Below are 21,298 nucleotides of genomic sequence, written 5' to 3' on the forward strand. Positions count from 1 at the left end.
GAGAGACTTTCAGACTTAAGGCACCCCAGTCACTTGTTTATGCAGACAGTCCCTGACATCACGATGGTGGACTTACAGTTTTTCGACTTTGTGATGGTGCAAAAGCCATAGGAATTCAGGAGAAACTATATTTCGAATTTTGAATTTGGATCTTTTCCTGGGCTAGTGTTATGCAGGATGTCCCCTTCCATGATCCTTGGCAATCGTAGCCACAGCCCCCAGGCCACCATGCAGTCACAGAAGGGCCAAGGACGGATCCTGTTGACAACCATTCTGTTCCCATGCAACCATTCTGCTTTTCACTTTCAGTACAATGTTTAATAAATTACATGAGACAGCCAACTTTATTCTAAAATAGGCTTTGTATTAGATGATTTTGCCCAGTTGTAGGCTACTGTAGGTGTTCTGAGCACATTTAAGGTATGATGTTTGGTAGATTAGGTATATTCAATGCATTTTTTTAAATGTTTGTTTATCTTTGAGAGAGGGAGACACACAGAATCCGAAGTAGGCTCCAGGCCCCTGAGCTGTCAGCCTAGAGCCAAACACAGGGCTCAAACTCATGAACCGTGAGATCATGACCTGAGCTGAAAATTGGATGCTTAACTGACTGAGCCCCCCGGGTGCCCCTCAGTGCATTTTTTGACTTACGATGTTTTGAACTTACAGTATCCAGACATAACCCCATCGTAAGTGAAGGAAGATCTGTTCCTTCTCATCTCTTAATTTCCTTTCCTTCCCAATTATAGCAAGTGGAGAGAAGTGTTCCTAGACATTACAGGAGGATCATTGAGAACCTCTCTCTAGCATTGAAAGTTGAATAAGGAGCAATTTACCCTGTTGCCAGAAACTCCTAAGAATGCCAGTAAGTGGCCAAACAGCATGCTGAGTTTGAAAGGGGCCCAGAAATGATAGAGGTGGACTCTGCTAAACAGGATGTTGGGCTGGGAGAAATTCTGTTGAGAATGAAAACACTGTGGTTTTAGTAGTTAAAGTCTGATATTTGAATCAGGTCTTCATCAATCAGACATTCCAGGACTTCATTTAGCTTAAATGAGCATTCAGAAGCTGCTTCACAGGGAAAACCATGGAAGACTAGATTACTTCACCTGTTCATTCTGTTTCCTTGAATTGCTTTTCCCTTAATTACCTTGAATCTAATTCCGGTCTCTTTTTCAACACACAGTTCACATATTTTTGGAAAGGTTGATTGTGCCTCCTTCACCTCCCTCCACCTTCTGTCTCTTTCCTCAGTGCCCTGTTTGTACTTCTCTCAAAGATTTGTGGCACGTCACACATGGTGATCAGCATTCTCCTCTCTTCTGTCGACTCTAAGTTCCTGAAGGACTGGGATCATTGTGTATGAATTGCTGTCTACTCTTGTGTTTGGCATATTTCTTTCAGATTATCTGAATTTAATATCTTTTAAATTGTCTTTGTTGGTGGAAATCTTTGTTGGAAAACTCTGTCATACGCTCTTATGCCACCTTACGATGAGAGAGAAGTTGAACATTTTCTTATGGCCATGGGACATTGTGCTCTTCATTCATTACTTTTGACTTGGAGGTATTTGAGACCATATGTCCTCATATTAAAAACTTCAGAGCATGTAACTTTTAAAATACAGTTTCAAGGGCACCTGGGTGGCTCAGTTGGTTGAGCATCCAGCTTCAGCTTAGGTCATGATCTTGCGGTCCGTGGGTTCGAGCCCTGCATCAGGCTGTGTGCTGACAGCTCAGAGCCTGGAGCCTGCTTCAGATTCTGTGTGTGTGTCTCTCTCTCTGCCCCTCCCCATCATGCTCTGTCTCTCTCTCTCTTCCCAAAAATAAGTAAACATTTTAAAAAATGATGTTCAGTTGTAGTTGTTGAAATGATTTTGCATCTTCCTCCTTCTTACAGCTGATCTGGTCTAGTGCTTACAGGCCAGAGCTTGATTTCACATGTGCTTGCCCAGAGTGGAGATTGAGGTCTTTGGACTATTAGAATGGAAAACGCATAAGCTTTGTGGTAAGACTGTCACAGAGAGCATTCTTAGGTTAATGGCCAGACCTTGAGTCAGCAAGGTAACTAGATGTCTGCAGTATAAGAAATATGTAGTTACTAGGTGCCTTTCCTGTCAACCACAAAGACTTACTTCCCTCTAACTTTCATGATAGGAAACATTTTTCCAGAAGCTATCACCCTCATCCTTTGTGTACCCGGCTCTGACAGTGCCAGCCTGCTAAGCCGGGCAAGCACTTCCCTCAGGGCTTTTGTATTTGCAGTTCTCCCTGCCTCCTCTTTTGCCAGATAGTCTCATGGCTGGCTTCCTCACTTCCTTCAGCTCTTTCTTCAAATATCACTGTCTTTGAGATGCCTTCCTACCCCAACCCTCCCTTTCCCCTTTATCCTGTGTGGTAGATTGTTACAACAGTGAATCATGATTCTGTATATCTTGGCCCCTCTGATGAGGATCATTGCTGTTCCCCTCATGAAGAAATGCATTGTATTTCCCCATTCTCTTGAGTCTATGCGGGTCCTCAAGACTTGCTTCCAGCAATAGAATGTGGCCGAAGTGCAAATTCTAGAACTGCATTGTCTTATGTGGTAACCCTTAGCTATATGTGACCATTTATATTTAAATTAAATCAATTATAACGAGATAAAATTTAGAATCCAGTTCTTCGATTATATTAGGCATATTTCAAGTACCACATGGTCGCAAGCAACCAGTGGTTACCATATTGGACAGCATGGTTTTATAACATTGTTATCATTGCTGAAATGTTCTAGAGGGCAGAGCTGCTCTAGAGCCTATGTCTTAAGAGATCTTGCAGCTTTCACTCCGCTCTTTGGGAACACTAATTACCAGGCTTCGAAGGAGCCCTGTCCAACCTACTGTGTGCATTTAGAGGACCACACCGAGGGAAACTGAGGTATGCCAGCCAGTAGCCCACAATAATTTCCAGACATGTGAATGAGCTTGTCTTGGACTCACAACCCCAGTTAAACCACAGATGACTATAGCCACAAGGAGTAATCTTTGGTGGCACCAGCAGAAGACCTGATCAAATTGCCAATCCAAAGAATCATGAAAAATAAGTTGTCATTGTTTTAAGCCAATGCGTTTCAGATGGATTGGATACACACTAGTAATAACAGACTCAACCTTCGATGTAATGGCTGCAATAGTTTGGAAACTTTGTCCTATGCAGTTAGTTACCTCATGGATCAGGTTGTGGGCAAAAAAGGGAAGATGGAGTGAGCCCATACCACCCCTTTCAGTGAACTCTGTTACTTGTTTATCCAGGGAGAAAAGAAAATATTTGCTATTAATTAAACAATGATCAACAATAAAGTAAAATACTTAGTAGTTACTAGCTGATAATTAGATGATAGGAAGGGCTGGCTCAATCTGTGGAGCATAAGACTCTTGATATCGAGGTTGTAATTTCAAGCCTCATATTGGATGTAGACATTTACTTAATAAAATCTTTAAAAAAGTACTTCTGATAATTAGGCGATAGGCAAAAACTAACCTTGCCTCAAAAAATTATTTGGTCAAATCCAGAGCGAAATGGAATCCAGTAGTTATTCCAATTTAGAATAATCGCATGTGGGAGACTTCGTTATATTTTGCTCTTCTATGTTGTGGAATCCTACCAGGTATTTAATCTGAAAGCAGTTCTTCCTTTATTCCTTATTCCCTAAGCAGTTATTGAGTACTTCCTATATATGTCTAGGCAAGCACTGAAGAGAATTTCTAGTGATTAAGATGTGAGCCTTACCCTAGAAGAACTGACAATGTAATGGAGGGGACAGATGCATGGTGACAATATATCATCATGAGCTGTGTTAGAGAAGTAGGAAGTGCTCCAGAAACTCTGAGAGTGGGAGCATACTGAACATACACAATGAGCTATTACTTTGCAGATGGGGGGGGGGGGAGAGGATAGAAATAAACACACTACCTAGGGAACTTTTGTGGGAGAAAGAACAGAATTATTATTTTAATAATAACTTTATTGAGATATTATTCACATAGTATAAAATTCAAATGAACAGTTCAGTAGCTGTTAGTGTATTCACAGGATGGTATAACCATCATCACTGTCTAAATTTAGAACATTATCCCCAAGAGACACCCCATACCCATGACCAGTCACTCCCCCACTCTTCTCCCAACTGTCCAGCACTAAGCAACCACTGTTCTACTTTCTGTCTCTATACACTTACCTATTTGGACATTTCATAGTAATGGGCTTCTGTGCCTTCTTTCACTTAGCGTAACATTTTCAAAGTTCATCCATGTTGTAGCATGTGTCAGTATATCATTCATCTTTATTGCTGAAGAAGATTTTCATTTTTTGGGTATACAGCATTGTGTTTATCTGGTCGCCAGTTGATGTTTGGGCTGTGTTGACAATTTTGGCTATTACGAATAATATTGCTATGATCATCCATGTACTAATTTTTATGTAGACTTAAACTTTCAGTCCTCTTGGGTATATACCTAGAAGTGGACTTGCTGGGTCATATAGTAACCCTTTGTTAAACGTTTGAAGGAACCGCCAAATTGTTTTTCAAAGGGGCTGCACCATTTTATCATTCCACCAGCAGTATGTCAGGGTTCCAACCTCTTCACATCTTTGCCAATCCTTGTTATTGCCTGAGAACAGAATTGTTTTGAATGAAAATATAAAGTCATTAAGACAGAAAAATTCCTATCAGATTATGCTATACTCACTTAAGGCAGCCCACATAGAAGTTATGTGATATTAGAACCTACAGCTGAATGCCACTTTGTAGCTCTGTATACAAAACAACTCTGTTGGAGTCTAATTATCTTATCATTAATGTTCACCAGGTGGTTAGGAAATGCTGGTTTTCTTTTATGTCTAAGTGAGAGGTAAAAGGTGGTGAAATGATTATATGTACAATACTGTTCAAAGTTAAACCCATTTCTGACATGCAATTAAATATAATTGAAATAGGACAAATTGAATAGCAAAATTAAATTTGCAAAATATTGTGTGAACAGATATTAGTAAATGTATGCTCTTTAGGGTCTTTGGTTGGTGACTTGGCATTGGGGCTTGAGCCCCACATTTTTCCTTACTTGGCATGATTCCCACCTGCCCGCACTTGCCTCTTCTACTCCCCTACCTTGGCATGTCAAAGGAGTTCACGAGACATTCCCCTGCCAACGCCCTATGCAGAGAGGGTGTTTCAAAAAGTGCTGAAGTTTAATGTGGTTAGGAAGGAAAATAGATTCTCCACCTCTGGAGGGGGCTTTCTCAGACTCAGATTTGTTTTTCGTGAATCTAGGAGACTTGACTATGATATCGTAAAAACCAGAAATGTAAATATGACAGTCATTACCCCACCACCACCACCACCTTGTCCAGCTCTTCACTGGCTTCCCAGTGCCCATTATTGGTTGTCTCCGATGCTTAGTGAGGACATCCTACAGTGGTTTTTGTGACCTGATACCTGCTGGGCTCTTCAGCACTTAGTGTTTGTAGTTCCCTAAGTGCACACACTGACATACTCCTTTATTCTTCTGCCAGCATTTAGTTTCCTCTTTTGAAAGTACTCTTGTCTCTCTTTCCTCCACCAGGAAGCAATTCTAAGCCCCCTAGCTCTACTAGGTCCCAAAACACTGATGCGGGTGCTTTGTTTACCACAGTGAAAAACAAAAACCAACCAACCAAACAAAAACCCAGAAAATGTCCTTGGATTGTGGAGCTTATACTTTCTCTGAGAGGAACAGACAATAGACAATAGTCATACTAACTAAATACCTACCTTGCATAGTAGAAGATGTTGGGAAATGTAGCAGATGGGAGAGTTGGAATTCTACATTAAATAGCATGGGTGGGTGGGCCTCACTGAGAAGGCCTCTTGGGATAAGGAATATGCTGTGTGGATACCTGGAGAAAGAGCCTTCTGGGCAGAGTAAACAGCCAGCCAGTGAAATTGCCCGTCATGACGTCATCTGTGTTAGAGTGATAAAAGTCCAGCCATCAAGGAAGTTGACAGGCTAGTTTTCCCAAGTATCCTTCCTGTAGACAAACATATACTTCCATTCAGAGGTTTGAAAATCTAAAAATAGTTCTAACCCAGATCTCTCCTATGCCATTTCCCCTCTCCACACCCCTCAATGCACATTTTGTGGACTAATAATAATCCAGAACTCCCAGCTGGGCCCTGCTGCACACCTAAGTCATATGGATCATATTATATTCTTTTTCCACCATGAGATCAGGATTCACCCTCTGTGAAATATGTGCCCCTAATCATTTTATGTTTCCAGAGGACCGGGTCTGCTTCTGTCCTCCGTTCTCTGAGTCACATTCCTTTACGTTCTGTCCTCTCTCAGGTTTTAATTCCCTTCCACATCATCAGCCAGTTGGTGTTCCCTGGTTTCTCTTTAGTGCCACGTCTGTAAAGACTGCCTGTGAATCCTCATCCTATTTGCTCAACCGGAAGGGGGAGGTGTTCCAGCTCCTTCAGCTTCCCCGTTAGCAGCTTGCCCTAAATAGGGTCATGTCTGGGACTTCACTTCCAAAAGAAGAAACCTAGCAGAGCCCTTGCACATTATTGTAAGAATCTTTACCTCTCCCAAATTTACTGGTTAGATTGGGGCTTGGGGAATAAATACTCTTGATCACTAAAATTTTTATAAATCTGATACATTCATTACCCACTGTTTTTCAGTGCTGTCTTTTCAGCAACATGTTCTTTCATACCATTATTTCATATTTTATATTTCCAGGTGCTTCAGGAAGTAAATACTAGGAGTACTTTCATTTATCTGGAGCTTCTTGCTATAACACAGTAATCTAAATTTAAAGAATAGGCTCAAAACCCGGAAATGTGTACAGATATTTCTGCATTAAAATGTGTTTTCCCCCATTTCTCTTCTGTCTCTTTTATTTCCACATATCAGAAACTTTAAATGTCAGAAGATTGTCTTGTTTGTCTTGAATGTCACATCTTGGGACTCCTTCACAAGCTGCATTTCTTTTTTTTTTTTTTTTTAATTTTTTTTTCAACATTTATTTATTTTTGGGACAGAGAGAGACAGAGCATGAACGGGGCAGGGGCAGAGAGAGAGGGAGACACAGAATCGGAAACAGGCTCCAGGCTCCAAGCCATCAGCCCAGAGCCTGACGCGGGGCTCGAACTCATGGACTGCGAGATCGTGACCTGGCTGAAGTCGGACGCTTAACCGACTGCGCCACCCAGGCGCCCCACAAGCTGCATTTCTTAATAGAAACAGTGAAAGCTCTGTCACATAGTCATTTAATGCCCCTCGATGCTAGCGGATGTGGGGATTTATTGACCTGTGCTTGCTTCACAGTCTGTCTTTGGTTATATGGATGCTGTGTAAATGTATCTACGGGTTTTAGAGCAAGTTTTAATTCATCCTATATCCTGTGCGTTATTACTGTGTCTAAATCGCGGGTGGGTGCTCTTTTGTTGTTGTTCACTCTCTCCTTTTCATATAAATTTTTGGTCAAGATAATAATTGTAAATAGTTTAAAAGTCTAATAGCATTTACAGTGCTTATCACAAAATCCAACATTCTGTCACTCATCTCCCCTCACCCTTGCCCACCAGTGACGTTCTCTTTCAAACTCATCACTGGTGTTTTTCTGGTGTTTAGCTCTGGTTTTTCACATCAGATGATTATTCTGGGTTTCTAGATTTTTTTTTTCTTTCATCTCTTGTGGACGATGAGGATTTAGCCTGCAAATACCCTGTCATCCCAACATATGTCAAATGCCATTTAAAAAAAGCAGTTGTGTTCAGAAGCCAAAATTTTACTGATTCTAAAATAGTAGTACAATGCAGTATTTTAGAAAATGAAAACAGAGTTTTAGTAATGCATTGTCAGGGAACTGCACTAAAAGCAAAATATTATTAGAGCCACTAGGTGTTTCTGTGTGTAATTTTAAGAGGATAACAATAATATTAGAAACAATTTTGATTTAACTGTAGCATTCAGATAGTACGTGAGAAAATCTTCATTTCCTCTTACCTTGAAATAGTCAGTGAGTGAGCTTTGTTTTTAAACTCTAGTCAATTTGAGTCTTAATCACCAAACATTTTATGGGAGCAGAGGTGAAAGTTTAACCCTACTTAAAAGAACAAGAGTACTAAAGGCAGACTTCTGAGAATCATAAATTTGCATGAAAAACCTCACAAGGGAAAAATCATAATTGCCTCAGCGTGAGAGATGGAACATATTTGAAGATAATTGGAGACTGTCTTTTATGTGTTCTCTTTGGTTTAGTTTTGATTTCATGTACTTTAATTTGTTTCTATCTCTTAGTTTTTTTCTTTAATATATTCTAAAGAATGTAAAGCACTTCTGAGGATCTCATTACTACTTGTGAAATTGCCTTCTTCAGTACCATTGGATGTAATTTTTTTTGTCAGTCTTACAAGAAAAAGGTATCTTTGAACAGGCTGTTCTAGTTTAGCAATCTGACAGCAGTGATAACCCTAAAAGTGCATTTTGTGTAAGTTCAAATATACTGTAACAATTTCTCTTAGGTGAATATTGTGAAGATTCTTGTTTTGCATATTTAAGTCCTATCATGTTTTTGCTTTTATATATATTTCATCATTAATGCGTGTAAAAATTGTATTTTCACTTCTAACTTTGCTTAAATGGTTATGAGTCATTCTGTCATTCCCTTGGTAAGTATGATCAGAAGTAGTTTCATTGGAGATGTTCCATTACTTGGTGAACACAGTAGTTACAAATTCAACTTTTGCTTCTCTTTGCAAAGGCCCTGAGACGTGAGTTAAAGGAGAAAGAGTATTCTGTCCTGAACGCAATAGACCAAGCTCGAGTTTTCCTGGCTGATCAGCCAATTGAGGCCCCTGAAGAACCAAGAAGAAACCTACAATCAAAAACAGGTGAGATTGGTTTCTTTCATACATCATAAAACACATGTGAGGAGAACAAAAACCTGAAATAAAGTAGGAGATTTTCTTACAGTATTTCAGCATCTAATAGTAAAATTTTACCTCTGAGTGTTAGTTTAATCAAATATGTCATTATTTAACAAATATCTAGATTTTTAAATTAAAAATGAAATGGCTGTATAATTCATATCCTTATTTTAAAAGGAAATTAACTGCAGAAGAATGGATTTAGGAAAAGGCATCCTGTAACTAACAATAATTTCTTGGAGAAAGAAAAATTTACATTTCTTATATTTAAGCAAATTGATAACTTTAAGCAAAGTGATAATTATAAGTGGAAGAGTGGTATTTAAAATACAATATATATAAATATTGAAATACCCACAAAGATTTTTTTAAACTTCTAGTTTTCCAGATAACTTTTTAAAATAAGACACTAAAGCACTTTTCTTTTACAAGCAGACAATAAAGTTTATTTAAATTAAAATCAACCCATTTATGTACTATTTATGCACTTTGACTTAAAGTTGAAACAGTAACTAACTCATTAGCAAATAGCAGTCAATCACACAGTAAATTTAAGAGATGAATTTTGGGGCCAACATAGATCTTCATTATGATTTTTCACTGTTGTCAATAAAAGCATTCTGATGCATTTTTAAAACAAGCATACCATTCAGACTATTTAAAAAATTAAAAAAAATTATTTTAGAGAGAGGGAGAGCACAAGTGAGGGAGAGGGATAGAGGGAGAGAGAGACTCTTAAGCAGGCTCCATGCTCAGCCCAGAGCCCGACATGGGGCTCGATCCCATGACCCTGGGATCATGACCTGAACCGGAATCAAGAGTTGAATGTTCAACCACCTGAGCCACCCAGACACCCCTGAAAATATTTTTTCATCCCTCACTTCACATAGTGCAGGCAGATCTGAAAGACTTCTTCATGCTGTGTCCCACAGCATAATTCATGAGCATTTATTACTTGTAAGGAAAGTACAGGTGGAAAATGCTTTTTTTGACTGTAGCCAAACTGGATCAGATATTTGGACAAGTAGCCATTTTCCTCCTAACCCTTTCTCAGAGTAGGGTCTGAGAAATTTCAGTCTGAGTAAATTTCCCATCAAGATCATGATGTTCCTTTCACTCATATGCAGAATTTGAGAAACTTAACAGATGACCGTAGGGGAAGGGAAGGAAAAATAAGATACAAACAAAGAGGGAGGCAAACCATAAAAGACTCGTAAATACAGAGAACAAACTGAGGGTTGATGAGGGTGGGGGGTTAGGAGGGTGGGGAAAATGGGTGATGGGCATTAAGGAGGGCACTTGTTGGGATGAGCACTGGCTGTTGTATGTAAGTGATGAATCATGGGAATCTACTCCTGCAGCCAGACTATAGTATGTTAGCTAATTTGACAATTAAAAAAACATCATGATGTTCTTTGCCCTTTAAGCCTAGTTTTATATGTATGTCTGTGTACACACATACACACACACACACACGCACACACACACAGCATACCTATATTTTCTAGCATTCATTTTTAAAAGTTTTTAAAAAGTGTTTATTTTTGAGAGAGAGAGAGAGAGAACACAAGCAGGGGAGGGGCAGAGAGAGAGAGAGAGGGAGAGGGAGAGAGGGAGAGGGAGAATCCCAAGCAGGCTCCACGCTGGCAGCACGGAGCCCCATACAGGGCTCGAACCCACAACTGTGAGATCATGACTAGAGCCAAAATCAAGAGTTGGACGTTCAACCGACAGCCACTCAGGCGCCCCTTCTAGCATTCATTTTTATTTTCTGCTGGTAGCATCATTGTCTTTCCAGTCAGCCTACTGGGGACTTAAGCCATTGTTGGGCCTCCACTTCCAACAAACCCGTCAGTGTGCAAATCCCTCATAATTGTTACATCTCACTTTGAAGAAGTGTTCCTTCTGAGTACTCTGTTGTATATGTATCACACACAACATGCACACACACACATAGTAGGTGCTTACTGCACAGTTGCTGAATGAAGGCATGCATGCATGTGCCGAGCACCTGTGGGGATGCTTGGGCCTTGAGAAGGTTCAGGGAAGAGGGAGGACCACCTGGGGCAGGATTGTCACAATCAGCATTCCCCAGTGAGGAACAGAGTGGCTTTGCCTGGGCAGCTGGTAGGAGTGGGGAGCTTGTCCGTGTTGTCTGGTGCAGATTACAGAGGACCTGGAAAGTCAGACAGGACATTTCAACTTAACACAACAAGAAAAAAGGCACTATCAACAATTGTTGTTAAGCTTGGAAGAAAAAATAAGTTCACGTGTCTCACCTTTTCCAATTGAAAGTCCACCTTAAACCTGCTTTTCTCGTCCTTGCTTCCCTAGCGCTTTCCAGAGAATAGAGGAAATGTTTTTGTAATAAACTGCCTCACAGCAATAAAAAAATGTTATCATATCACTAAAGCTTCACTTCACTATAAATTTTCCTTCTCAGTGCTTAGTTAGTCTAAAGGATAAGATAATATTGCTTTTTTGAGTTCTTATTTTTGCTGATGCATTTGGGATGTTGCCAAGCCCCATGTCCAATACTATACTGGGGGCAAGAGAAAGAGTCATCAATTTAACTTTATGATTTTCTTGTGATTTGGTTTTTTATGATTAGCAATTTTTATACTTTCTTTCCCATTATTGTTTTCTGCAGTGCTAGCTGATGTTACCTGCTGGTAAAAGTAAATGAAAGAAAATTATCCAAAATAGCTTTTATGCTTTTGTTGTTCACCATGAATTAGGTAGAGCTGCTATCAGAAATAGCATTTGAACATTGGTTGTCTTGTGTGATGCTACCTGAAGTACTCCCTGTTGGAGGGGTAGAGCAGGGAAGATAGAAAGATTTTTTATTCTATTTAATATGCTCTGTGTACCATGCCATTGGGACACTCCAAAATGGACCCATCTCTTTACTTTTCAGTAACTGGTTCAGAAAATACTTCTCTGCATGATTTTTCTTTTCTAAATGCCTTTTCTTCTTCCAGTTCTTTTTTTTTTCTTTTTTTTTCTATTGTCAATTATCTTACAGTGGTGTGTGTGTGTGTGTGTGTGTGTGTGTGTGTGGCAACCCGTGGTGTTTCACTTGGGTGCTGTGTATCACAGGTATGAGTTGTTCTCAGGCTTCTGTCCTATTAATTGATAAATGCTATTAAAAAGAAGCAAAGTAATTATTTCAACTAAATGATAAGTTGCTGATAAAGAGTCTCATCAGGTATGCTCTGCTAGATATTTCCATTTTTTCCCCAGTTTTTGGGGGGATATAAGTGACATATAACATTCTGTGAGTTTAAGGTGTACAACATAATGATTAGATGTATGTGTATATTGTGAAACAGTCACCACAATAAGTCTAGCTAATATCCGTCACCACACACAGTTACAAAGTGTATTCCCTTGTGATGAGAACTTTTAAGATCTACTGTCTCATCATCTTTCAAGGATGTATATTTAAAATATTTAAAGATCACTGTTAATGTTACTGCCTTACCTTAAGCCCTTGCCATTTTTTGTTAGGATTATTGTTACTTCTTTTTTGTTTTTAAACATTTATTTATTTATTTATTTTTTAATTTTTTTTTTCAACGTTTATTTATTTTTGGGACAGAGAGAGACAGAGCATGAACGGGGGAGGGGCAGAGAGAGAGGGGGACACAGAATCGGAAACAGGCTCCAGGCTCGGAGCCATCAGCCCAGAGCCTGACGCGGGGCTCGAACTCACGGACCGCGAGATCGTGACCTGGCTGAACTCAGACGCTTAACCGACTGCACCACCCAGGCGCCCCAACATTTATTTATTTTTTAGAGAGAGAGGGGAGACAGTGCTTGTGCGTGTGGGGGAGGGGCAGAGAGAGACAAGGACAGAGAGTCCCAGCTGGGCTCTGCAGAGAGCCTGATGCGGGGTTTGAACTCACGAACTGTGAGATCATGACCTGAGCCAAAGTCATGTGCCCAACCGCCTGAGCCACCCAGGCGCCTCTCTTGTTAGTTCTTTCTTAATTGTTATCTCTGCATCAACATAGACACTACAGTGATATATCTGAAACTCAGAACTGGCATTTGCTCCCCTGGTTTAAAAACCACCAGTAGCGCCTGTGATAACATCTGAGCTCCTTCACTGGCCCACAAGGCTGGACAGGGATTTGGCCTGTTTTCCCGTGTGGCAGCGTCTTATCTCTCTCTCTGCCCCCAAACTGATGTCCATTTGCCACCAAACTACTAGTGATGTTCTGCAGGCAATGGTTTTCCTTGTCTTTATCCTGTGGCTTACTGTCCTGTTTTTGTTTTGTGTGTGTGTGTGTGTGTGTGTGTGTGTCTGTGTGTGTGTCTGTGTGTGTCTGTGTGTGTCTGTGTGTGTGTTTTCTGTGTGTGGGTCTGTCTTACCTGAATTCTGACTCCTTCCTTGTTTGCCCACTCAGCCCCTGCTCATCCTCTCCCAGCCAGTGAAGGCTCAGTGTCTTTAGGGGTCCTTTTCTCTCCCAGCTCTCTTCCATGCCTCCCTGGAGGGTCTCTCCGGGATCTCTCTGACTATGTTACTGGTATCTGTGTCCGGAGCTCAGCCCTCCCTGTACTTAGCGACCTTTCTCACTTACTGAGAATCTGACTATGCAAAATTATCTGAGCAACCAAGATAGATATTATATAGCAAATGCAGTGAAGATCCTTAGTTTTACTCACGGAAAAGCTGCTCTCTCAGAGGTATTAGCTCTTCCTTTAGACGCTGTTGTAACTAGTTTCACTTGTTTCCCAGTGAATCGTGGGCATGTGGCAAATGGAAAGGACAGGACACGGAAAAGGGTGACCGTGAGCAATGATTGCCGGCAGTGACAGCAATGAGGAGAAAGAAATTATAAAAAGGATATATGACACTTCTAAACTAATGCAAAACAGAGTAGTCTTTGGGGCTTTTTACAATAAAAGAAAAACTGAAGCTATGAATTATGGTCTATTTATTTTTGAAGACAGAATGTAAATCAGTTAAGAGAAGGCATAGGAATTTATGCTCTGTTTTAGTTTATTTCCTTTTAAAATGGCAACCGTAAAAATACAGAGCTGAAGAGGTAAAGTGTAGCTGTCTGGAACACTGACTGCCCAGAATAACTCATTCCCCTTATACATGGTTATTAGGTAAATATAATTTTAATTGAACTAGAGTCATCTGAATAATTAAAGAAATTTTACAAAGTTCACAACTTTGTCAGTATCCCTTTGTCTGGTTTGAACAATTTGATTTCATCTGTATCGTGTCAATACAGTAATTTTCCTTTTAACACAATCGAATTGTTTTTCATTTGATTTTAGTCACCTGGTTTATATCTGTTAAAAGGTCAAATAAGACAGTAAATGTCTTGTTGTCCTTTGTATTGTTCTTTGTACTTCTAAACCACTTTTGTATTCTAACTATCCCAATAAGTCAGGCAGATAGAGCAGCATGCCTTTTCTTTCTTTCTTTCTTTCTTTCTTTCTTTCTTTCTTTCTTTCTTTCTTTCTTTCTTTCTTTCTTTCTTTCTTTTCTTTCTTTCTTTCTTTCTTTGTTTCTTTCTTTCTTTCTTTCCTTTTGTCTTTCTTTCTTTCTCTTTCTTCTTTCTTTCCTTCCTCCCTCCCTCCCTCCCTCCCTCTCCCTTCCTTTCTTTCTTTCTTTCCTTTTTTCTTTCTTTCTTTCTTTCTTTCTTTCTTTCTTTCTTTCTTTCTTCCTTTCCTTTTGTCTTTCTTTCTCTTTCTTCTTTCCTTCCTTTCTTCCTCCCTCCCTCCCTCTCTCTTTCTTTCTTTCTTTCTTTCTTTCTTTCTTTCTTTCTTTCTTTCCCTTCCTTCCTTCCTTCCTTCCTTCCTTTCTTTCTTTCTTTCTTTCCTTTTTTCTTTCTTTCTTTCTTTCTTTCTTTCTTTCTTTCTTTCTTTCTTTCTTTCTTTCTTTCTTTCTTTCTTTCTTTCTTCTTTCTTTCTCAGTAAAAACACAAAGGCCAAGAAAATACTGTGATGCTGAACAAGGTCACCATCTAATGTAGGGTAGATCAGGAACACAGCATGAGCTTCTATGTTGCGACCCTTCTTAACCTGCAGTGAGTGTTTTGGCTGGCTTTGACCACATCTCTTCATTTTTATCTCCTCTCTCTCTCTGCTCATTGGCCACAGACCTGGCTCCTTCTCCACTTTCAGTGTCTAGAGCTTCTTCACCCTGCACAGCTGTTTTTTGGCTTCTACCTTATTCTCCCAGCCTCTCCTTACCCCTTGCTGTTCTCAGTTCCAGCTTTCAATTCCTTTGGAAACCGGACTCAGCCACAGTCAGCCTTAGCCCACATCAGTCTCCAGACCTCTTGAGATAATCAGGGAATACACATGCCTCGTCACCTATTTGTCACCTATAGTTCAGGGTAAAGGTCACATATGCACAGGGGAGTGAGAGCTTTCGCATCAACGTCCCTCTCCCCATGCTGCATAGAGATGTCGGTGCACATGCACACACATGCATACATATTACACGATTTGAGGTTAGGTATCAATCGCTAAGTAAAACTTTTATAGGACAGTTCAGCTCTAAAAGTGTTTAGACAGTTGTACCGTTTATTGTATGAGTGGGTATAGAAAAGCTCTTTTCCTCTTCTCAGCTTTTCATGTTGAAGAGAAAAAATATTGCATTATTTTTATTCATCAATTTCCCCATGAGTCTTCTTTAAAAATCATTCCAGTGAAGGCATTACTATTGCTACAACTATTATTTTATTCCAGGCTGTCTGAACATTATTTCTTTTTCAGCATGGTATACTTGATCAGTTGATTTTGTTTCATTTAAATGATAGTCCTAGGAAAAAGACAACTATTAGTTAATTGTACTTTTTCGGTACTTCATATGTGTGTGTGTGTGTGTGTGTGCGTGCATGTGTGTGTACTTTATATAATTATGTATGCTTGTACTTGTTAATGGTGAATCATTTTTTTCAGATAAAAAGGTATGTATGGATTAATATTTTTCATCTTTGGTCTTCAACATCTGTTTATATTTACTAGGAGTTAAGGTTTTAATTCTGGGCATACTGTTTTATTTTAATTATTAACTGTTTCATAATATTTTAGAAAGCCCATTATTAGGAATATTTTTCTCCTCTGTGAAATCTTACATATGATATAACAAAGAAGCAATAAATGACATTTTCAGTCTACTATGTCAGTCCATTTTATGCCAATATTAGCAAACATGCAAATAAAATTTCATGATTGTTAAATGAGTGAAAGTGAAATTATCATATAGCTTAGTACAAGTTACTTTTACATGGATTCCTAGTATAACTTAAGTTTACATTAAAAAGATGGCAGTAATTATTTCCTTGCATCTCATAAAATGAGACCAAATTACACATTATAACCTAAGTAATTAGGCTAGTAAAACTAATGGGTGTTTTTTTCCCAGGGCATTTTTGTTTTCCTAATAACAGCTTTATTGATTAGAATCTTAGTTATTGTAAATGGCAAACACCCAACTTCCATAAGCGTAGGCACATGGGGGAATGTATTAGCCCCAGTAGCCCAGTATGGTAAGGGCAAGGTCACAGCTGGCAACAGGGTGCCACGCAGAAGCCTTTTCTCTATGTCACCCTTTCTTTCTCTCTCTACCAGTTTTGATTTTCTTAGCTTTCCTATAACCATGTACCTCATGACCTGGCCCCAGGGAGGGGCAGCCCTTCTTTAGATCCAGCGCATTACACGAGAGGGTTCTGACGGACTCAGCTTGAGTTAGGTGGAGCTTTGGGTCTGGGGATTGGCACACCCCTGCTATAAATATAATGTTAGATGGAAGAACGACCAGTGCCCAAGAAGGGAGGGAGAGAAATGTTAGTAAACATAGATGTTCACAAGGCAACATTGATCACGCTGCCAAGCACCTCACATGTCTTGTTTCCTTTAATCCTCAAAACAACTCATTGAGGTGTGAGTACTGTCACCACCCATTTGACAGATGAGCAAATGGAGACTCGGAGAGTTTTGGAAGCACACTGTCACTCGTGACAGCATTGAAGTGACATGTTGGGCTTGTCGCTAGGCTTGGTGCAATTAACCACCATAGTATACTCTCATTACCCTTGTAATCAGAGGTGCTTCCAGCACTTTAGTAGAAATAATTTTCTACATTCTACTTTAAAGCAATTTCATACAATTTCATACAATAGGAAATATGTCTGTAAGTCTTTACTTTTCCCTTTACTGTTGCTTTTTCTTTACTAAAATACCAGGCTGCTTAATAGAATGACATACCAGTTCACTGATTTCCTAGCATCAAGAGAGAATGTAGTTAAGCAATATTAGGCTTTGTCTTTTTAATTCTCATATAAAAAATTGAAGGATAAATAATAGCTTTCAGGCTTATAGACCAAGACAATAATTTAATTAACTTCTCAAGTCCAAATTAGATTAGTAATGTAGTAATGCATGAAAAAACACAGAAAAATAGAATGTTCCTTTCTTTTCCAGTGTTCTTAACTACAGAGCAGCAATGTGATCCTTCCAAAATTAAAGTTCTATAATGTATGGATGGATGTAATCAATCTAGTCTTCAGCTTTCCTAAAATATATGAGTCGGCTGAATAAGCCTACTGATTGGGTAAAAATTTCAAAAACTTTTTTGCATGATAATGAATACCATAGTAATGAAATCCAATTTAAATAAACAAATCAACATTCTTGATGAAGAATTATATGGAAACAATGATAACAAAGGTTAGTTTGATGGGCACAACATTTTAAATTAATTGTTCACCATCTGTTAGGTTCTCTAATCACTATCACAACCATCCGTAAATTACATTTGCCTCATAAAAAAGATGGCAGTATTTTACATGTATGTATTTTCTTATAATCAACATCTGGGATGTTATTCTCTTAAATATAAAGAATAGGAGGATACTAAACTCTTTTAATGGGGTAGTATACTTACTTTGCTATTTTTGTTCCTCTCAAAAGCTGGAATCTTTAAAAGTGAATTAGAGGGTTTGCCATTTTTTTTTAAGTTTATCTATATATTTTGAGAGAGAGAGAGAGAGTGTGTGTGTGCAGGTGGGTCAGAGAGAGATTGAGAATCCCAAGGAGACTCCTCAAGTGCAGAGCCCGATGCAGGGCTCAATCCCATGAACTGTGAGATCATGACCCGAGCCAAAATCAGGAGTCAAAAGCTTAACCAACTGAGCCACCAGACGTGCCAGGGTTTGCCATTTTTTTAAAAAAAGTTTAATGCTAGCAAAGACATAAAGTCTTCTCTTCATTTAAACTCCTCACTTACTATGGCAGTACATAAACATAAGACTTGCCTAACTTGTTTTGCAAGAATGACTAAGTATTTTAGATACTGAGGATACAACAGCGAAGAAAACCCCTCCTGAAGTTTACATTCCCAGCTTCCCTTCTTCTCAGTTCCACCCCTTCCCCCCAGTGACCTGTCTGCTGCTGTTCAGCACACACAAATGACATGTATAAATTACAAAGCGGCCATCAGTGTGAGGAAATTCAGGGAATATTCAGTTACAGAAAATTGAAAGCTGAGTCTCAGGTTGCTTAGCCAGGTCTGTTCCAGGGTGTCTCTGATGTTCCTGCTCTTTTCTTGGAGGTTATTTTTTTTTTTAATTTTTGAACTTTTTTTTATTTTTGAGAGAGGGAGAGACAGAGCACAAGCTGGGGAGGGGGAGAGAGAGACAGAGACAGAGACAGAGAGACAGAATCCTAAGCAGGCTCCAGGCTCTGAGCTGTCACTACAGAGACTGACATGGGGCTCGAACTCAGGAGCTGTGAGATCATGACCTGAGTTGAAGTTGGTTGCTTAACTGACTGAGCCACCCAGGTGCCCCAAGGTTAATTTTCTTAATGATCTGTCCTTACTTCTTCCTCAGTTCAATGCTGGGTTTATTTACTTTGGCCCATTTTACAGGAAGAGTAAAACTTAGAAGTATCCAGACTCTGGTTCTACCTCCATTAACTTCTGATCAAAAGTACCATTTATCTCCCTCCACAGTATGCTGCATTTCTGATTTCCTCTCCATTTTCCTTCCCTCTCTTACTACCTTGCATATGGGTGTTTGTGAAAGATACTTCCCACAGCTCTTTACTTTGGGGATCTTGCTTTTCTCTAAACATACTTGTTCAATGTCCTTTTTTTCCCCTTAAGGATTTGAGAAGTCCCTTGGCAGCATGGATGGGTACATGTCATCTTTATCATGTTCTTACTGAAAGATTTAGGCTACACATGAACAGGTTAATCTAGTCTGGGTAACCTCTTATTATTGTCACTCTTATAATGTATTAAATGAACATAATTAGAAATATTGCAGTAATCAGCTGATGACCCTTGATGATGTACTTGTAATCTAGTTCATAATGATTGTTATCATCATACAAAATAGGAAAAGGGTGGAGTCCTCTTAAACACTGATCATCAGAGAGATTACGTTAATCTTAATCATGTAATCAGAAAATGTAGGAGAGAATATATTTCCCATTATTTTAATCAGAAACATCTTTTGATCATGAAGGGGAGAGAGAGAGAAATGGAGGGCAGGTAAAGAGAGAGTAAGAGCAAGTCGGGTCTCTAGAGATATGAGGATGCTTTGCTTTTTCCTGTGAATTTTTATTGGCTAATTCTTGGTTTGTTTATGTGAAAAATCCCTAGAGATGTCTACGTCTCCCAGACTTAGCAATAAAATCATAAAAGGAATCATAAAAGAAATTAGCCTTTGTTGAGGCCCTCCTGTGTGCCAGGCATGTGCCAGTAACTTTATAGTTATTAACTGAAGTTCAAAAAGATAAGGAATATATTTATGATTACATAACTTGTTAGTGTTGGAATTGGTGTATGATCTCCTAATCTTTTCTTTTTTTTTTTTTTTTTTTTTTTTTAAATTTTTTTTCAACGTTTATTTATTTTTGGGACAGAGAGAGACAGAGCATGAACGGGGGAGGGGCAGAGAGAGAGGGAGACACAGAATCGGAAACAGGCTCCAGGCTCTGAGCCATCAGCCCAGAGCCCAACGCGGGGCTCGAACTCACGGACCGCGAGATCGTGACCTGGCTGAAGTCGGACGCTTAACCGACTACGCCACCCAGGCGCCCCTCCTAATCTTTTCTTGTACTAGACTAGTCCAGAAGTGAAAATGCTACTCTGGAGGGTTTCTTTTCTATATTTGCTGGTCTTAATATTTTCATCACTTGGTGAAATACAACAAGATTGTAGATACATGCAAAAAAAAGCAAAATGTACAAGTAAGATATTTGGAATTACCATACTTGAAATAACTTTGTGAAGTTTATCCTTCTCTTTCACAGTAAAAACCTTTTTGTAAATGCTTTATATGGGTGTGGGGAGGAGGAAAGAAAAATAAATAGAAAGATTTCCACTTGAAGTTATAAAGTTGAGTATGCTCAGTAAGGAGTAAAGCTAAAAGTTCCATTGAGCCCAACCCAGTTCCCTAATTATATATTGAGGACTTACCGGTCTCTAGACTGGGTGCTGCTAAACTAAGATGGAAAGAAATAAAACATGCATGACATAAGGCTTTCGAACCTACAAATAAAAAGTCAACAGTGTAGGGGCACCTTGGTGGCTCAGTCAGTTTAGCATCTGACTTCGGGTCTGGTCATGATCTCATGGTTCGTGGGTTCGAGCCCCGCTTTGGGCTCTGTGCTGACAGCTGAGAGCCTAGATCCCGCTTCAGATTCTGTGTCTCCTCTCTCTCTCTCTCTCTGCCCCTCCCCTCTCACGTTCTGTTTCTCTCTCTCTCAAAAATAAACATTAAAAAAAATCTCAATGGACATTATAAATGTCAGTTTCATATTGAGCAAGAAAATACCATAAATATGGAAAGTCTTTATTTAAAACAACTGGGCTGATTCTAATAGAGTTCTATATTATTTCATAGTAAAAACATATACTTTAATTTTTTTTAATGCAAAATGTTTTTGTGCAAGCACGCATAAGGAGATTGTTTTCCCCTCTACTATTAAGATTTCTTTGAGATATAGTGGCTTTGGCTTTCTTAGAGAATTGAATTTTAGACCTCTGAAAGGCCTTGGTATAAAATATTTTCCCAGCATGAGAAAATAGGGTTCCCACTCGATACAAGTGAGATGAGTAGGGTTATTTAGCTCTCCTAGGAGCAAAGGGCAAGATGGGGGGCAGAGCTGGTCCCAAATCCTAGTCTCTGCCCTTGGTCCAGCTTTGTTTTCTACCTGCATTGCAGGGTACCATGGGCAGTCTTTCTCTCCAAGCTATAGAAGTAGTGTGGTATAAATGCCACCAATTCATTTGCATAGTTGAGGAATAAAGATAATTGGACAAGAGAGAAAAATTGAAGATTGATCATTGCTTTCTCTTTTCTTTTTC

At 39.3% G+C, this 21,298-nt stretch overlaps 1 protein-coding gene across 9 annotated transcripts in view; it reads left to right on the plus strand.

Moving 5' to 3' along the window:
• The window catches only part of UTRN (utrophin), a 478,053-nt gene that overhangs the window by 354,713 nt on the left and 102,042 nt on the right, over positions 1-21,298 (plus strand). For all 9 annotated transcript variants that reach the window (XM_043592533.1, XM_043592535.1, XM_043592534.1 and 6 more), the window contains one exon: positions 8,784-8,913. In XM_043592533.1, coding sequence (XP_043448468.1) covers positions 8,784-8,913 — 130 coding nt within the window. The remainder of the gene's footprint in view (positions 1-8,783; positions 8,914-21,298) is intronic.

This window comes from Prionailurus bengalensis, chromosome B2, assembly GCF_016509475.1.
Source record: "Prionailurus bengalensis isolate Pbe53 chromosome B2, Fcat_Pben_1.1_paternal_pri, whole genome shotgun sequence".
NCBI lineage: Eukaryota > Metazoa > Chordata > Mammalia > Carnivora > Felidae > Prionailurus > Prionailurus bengalensis.